Source organism: Convolutriloba macropyga, chromosome 4 (assembly GCF_964194025.1).
Source record: "Convolutriloba macropyga chromosome 4, txConMacr16.3, whole genome shotgun sequence".
Taxonomy (NCBI): Eukaryota; Metazoa; Xenacoelomorpha; order Acoela; family Convolutidae; genus Convolutriloba; species Convolutriloba macropyga.
In genome coordinates, this window is record NC_134471.1 from 71,170,471 (window position 1) to 71,174,916 (window position 4,446).

General features: G+C 41.1%; 1 protein-coding gene across 1 annotated transcript; it reads left to right on the forward strand.

The window, feature by feature from the left end:
* Positions 1-327: 327 nt before the first annotated feature.
* Positions 328-4,008, forward strand: LOC142338157 (uncharacterized). The gene is made up of 3 exons (XM_075387794.1): positions 328-1,821; positions 2,395-2,687; positions 3,129-4,008. The coding sequence occupies exons 1-3, from the start codon at positions 328-330 to the stop codon at positions 4,006-4,008; spliced, it is 2,667 nt and encodes an 888-aa protein (XP_075243909.1).
* Positions 4,009-4,446: the final 438 nt, after the last annotated feature.

Sequence of the window (4,446 nt, forward strand, 5' to 3'; positions counted from 1 at the left end):
CTTCAGTTCAAATGACAATAAAACTCGGACCGAAAACAAATGTCCTATCGAAAGTTCCAATCATAGGGTCTGGAACTGCGATAAGTTCAAGAACATGAAAATAGATGACGATACAATGTCGTTAAAGAAAAGAAGCTATGTTTTTGTTGTCTTGCTGATAACCATGCAGCAAAAGACTGTCCAAGGAAAAAAAATTGTGGCGTTGATGGCTGTGAGAAAACCCACAACAAGTTGCTTCACTACAAGAGAAGGTCCAAAAACTTGAAACCCATTAACAAGACAGAAGTGACTAATTTAACCAGCAATGTGGAGTCAATAATAAGTTTAATGCAAATAGCACAAGTCAGAATCTTCGGAGATGAAGGACAATTCGAAGATACTCTTGCTGTGTGTGACACGGGGTTCACTCAGACGTGGGGGGATGAAGGCTTGTTAGAAAAGCTTGAATTACGTGGAGAACCAGTGTCGTTAAATGTTACTGGAATTCACGGCACACAAATTACAACATGCAGAGCGGTTCAGGCTACAATTGGGCCGGCTAACTGCATGCAGGACAAAAGCAAGCTTCTCACAATTCACAGTCAAAAGAACTTGGAAATTGGAACAAGCGTTTACAATGTCCAGGAGATGAAAGAAAAGTATCCCTACTTGAAGTGTGTGGGTTTCAAGCAGACCGATTTGAAGAAATTTGCGATCATTCTAGTCCAGAATGCTTATGAACTGATTCGACCCGTCGAATACAAAAATGGCGGTGAGAACAAACCGTGGGCTATTAAGATACCACTTGGATGGACAGTCAGTGGTCCAGTTCCAATTAATCAGCTAAAACTCAGCGCAGCGTGTCATGTAGCCAACGATGACGACATGAAACTTGCTGAAGTTGTCAAGAAGTGGTGGGATATGGAGTCCTACGGAACACTTAAAGTTGCCGACAAGAGAACAAAAGAAGAAAAACTAGCCACCGAGATTCTAAATTCAACGATCAAATTCAACGGCGAACGATATGAAGTTGGTTTATTATGGAACAGTGAACAAGCAGCTTTATCCAACAAATTTTCATCAGCATTGGGACAACTTCGTGTGTTGCAGCGTCCATTACAGACAGACGAACTACTTAAAGTGAAATATACAGAAACAATTAAATCAGATCTTAGTACTAAAGGATATATCTCAATTCTTTTTAGCAGCGACTTGGCAGCAACAATCAATCAACAAGTCTGGTATGTACCACATCACCCAGTTTTGAATCCTCACAAACCCGACAAAGTGAGAAGAGAATGTAACGCAGCCAGCAAATTCCGCGGGACAAGTCTCAACGACATGCTTTTAGCAGGTCCGGATTTGCTAGCCAGTCTGATGGGAATCTTGGCACGATTCCGAGAGAACCGATATGCTTTGAGTGCCGACATTGAAGAAATGTTTCTTCAAGTTGAAGTCAGACCGGAAAATCGAAAGTTTCTACGGTTTCTATGGTCAGATGAAAATGATCAATTAGTAACGTATCAGTGCAATAGACATATATTTGGCGCTAAATCGTCTCCAACTTGTGCAAACTTTGCGCTACAAAGATGTGCAACGGACAATGCTGAAAATTCAGATCGAGCTAGTTACATAGCATGCCATAACTTCTATATGGATGATCTACTTGTCTCGCCGCAGAGTCGGAAAGAAGCTGATGACGTCAAAGCAGAATTAATTGCTCTTTTAGCAAAAGGTGGTTTCAAACTAACTAAGTGGGCTACTAACTTTGATGAAGATGAAGTACATGACAAGGCCCTGACGATTCTTGGATTGGAATGGAACAACACCGACACGTTGAAAGTATGCAGAGGTTTACAGTTTCAGCCTGAAAACTATTGGACCCAGCGAAAAGTGCTATCAATTGTCTCTAGCGTTTTTGATCTTTGGGATTTCTAGCTCCATTTGTTTTCCGTGGAAGAATAATCCTGAAAGGCATATGGCAGACAAGAGGACAACAATGGGACTCATTTATCGACGAGAACCTCAGTGATCAATTCTCGGATTGGGTCGGAGAATTGAATGCCGGTGAAGTGTTTGAAGTCAGCAGATGGTATGAAACGTCGAACGAAAACATTCGAAATGAGTTGCACGTTTTCGGTGATGCTTCACAGGACGCATTTTGTGCGGTAGCATATCTTGTAACAGAAAACGATCAATCAGAGCGTAAAGTATCCTTTATCATAGGAAAAGGAAAAGCCAGAGTTTCACCTGTAAAGCATCATACAATTCCAAAACTTGAGCTCATGGCAGCATTAACCGGGAATCGACTGAAAGACACAATCATGAAGGAACACTCAATTCATTTCCATAAAGTTTTTATGTGGTCTGATTCTACAACAGTTATACAGTGGATAAGATCGAGCAACGAAACAGCTTGGTTTTGTTGCAAACAGAGTAGCAGAAATACTCGACACTTCAACTGTGGACGAATGGCACCACGTGGAAGGTGCTAAGATTCCAGCCGACCTTGGAACAAGAGGTCTCAGCTTCGATGACATAGCCAACAGTAATTGGATCAAGGGTCCAGATTGGCTACTACAACCGATCTTGTTAAACGAAGATAATCAGCTTCCAGCCGAGCAGGATATGAATGTTCAAGTTTACGTGGCAAACGAAGTAATTGGTGTAGTCGATTGGAAACTATACAGCCAATACAACCGATTAAGGCGAACAATTGCTTGGATTTTATCGCTTGCCAGAAAGAACTCTGAAGTGCATTCACTACTGGAAGAAGCTGCTTAACTGATTTGGAAATTAGTTCAGCTGGAAGTCTATTCTAAAGAAATTGATGACTTGAAATCCGAGAAAACAGTTTCTTCAAACAGCAAAATTGTTTCCTTATCTCCATTCATTGATTCTAACGGTGTCCTGAGAGCAAAAGGACGACTGAGGAGAACTAATTTACCATTCGAGACAAAACACCCAGTTATTTTGCCTAGCAAACATAGAGCAGTCGAATTGTTTCTGAGCTATCAGCACAAAATTTTTCATCACGAAGGGGTGGAGTATATTCGGAACGAAGTACAGAAGAAATTTTGGGTATTTGGATTAAGAAGCGCGCTGAGAGCAGTGAAACACAATTGTGTAACATGTCGACTGTTTACTAGCGGTAAAACTCCACAGATGAGTGATTTACCGACACACCGAGTGACGAATAGTGTCCGACCATTCACAAATACCGGTGTCGATTATTTCGGACCGTTTGAAGTAAAGATGTTCAGACGTACAATGAAGAAATGGGTGTGTCTCTTTAACTGCTTGAGTGTTAGAGCTGTTCATCTGGAACTGGTTGACAGCTTGGACACTGAAGCTTGCATTGGTGCTGTTCATAGGTTCATTGCAAGAAGAGGTCAACCTCAGTCAATAATCTCTGACAATGGAACAAATTTTGTTGGAGTGGCTACAGAGTTCAAGGAAGCCTTCCAGGAGCTCAGGAAAGACGAAATAGCAAGTAGACTGGCAGAGGAGAGCATCAAGTGGACCTTCAACTCGCCTGCAGCTCCTCACCTTGGTGGTGTATGGGAACGTCTTAAGAAATCTTGCAAGAAAGCTTTGTACAATGTTCTCGGCAATCAGAGCTTAACTGAAGACAGACTTCGCACAGTACTCTGTGTAGTTGAGCAGTTAATGCACAACCGACCACTTACGGATGTTAGTGGATATGTCACCGATTTACAGCCACTGACACCAAACCACTTTCTTATAGGTCAAATTAGCAATAATTGGCCAAATGCGTTGTTTTCTGGAACTACTGCGAGTTACAGAAAGCTGTTCAGAGATCAACATAGCATCCTAGTTGCCGTATGGAACCGTTGGATGTCTGAGTATTTGCCAAGCCTACAGCATAGGACGAAGTGGGCCAAGGAAGAACTTATCGAGCCAAAAACTGGTGACCTGGTTTGTTTAGTCGATAAGAATGTGCATCCATTCAACTTCCCGTTAGGAAGAACTCAAGAAGTTCATAAGAGTGACGACCAAATAGTCTGATCAGCGCTAGTAAAGACTGCAACGGGTAGCTACAAAAGACTTATTGTGAAGTTGATCACTGTAAATAGTGACCGCAAGTGATGTTATTTTTGGATTTGTGACCAAAAACTGGGCCGGCTATGTTGCGGTCAAAACTAATATTTTAAATTTTTCATATCAAGTTATTATATCGTTTTATGATGATTATATAGCTCTGCCCTCTACAGGCAATTCTCATCTTTTAGAGCTACGGAATTGGGTCAAGTTCGATCAATGTTGCATTTTAATATTAGAAATAATGTAAAAACATACTAAAATGTTGGAAAAAAGAATATTTAACCTTGGTGCAAGACCTTCAAGGTCACTGGTGTCTATTTCTCATATGTACTCTCATTCCCTTATGCGTTGCTTTCATTTTCAATAGTTTTCATCTCAAGGTCACAACTTTTGTTTCCGATA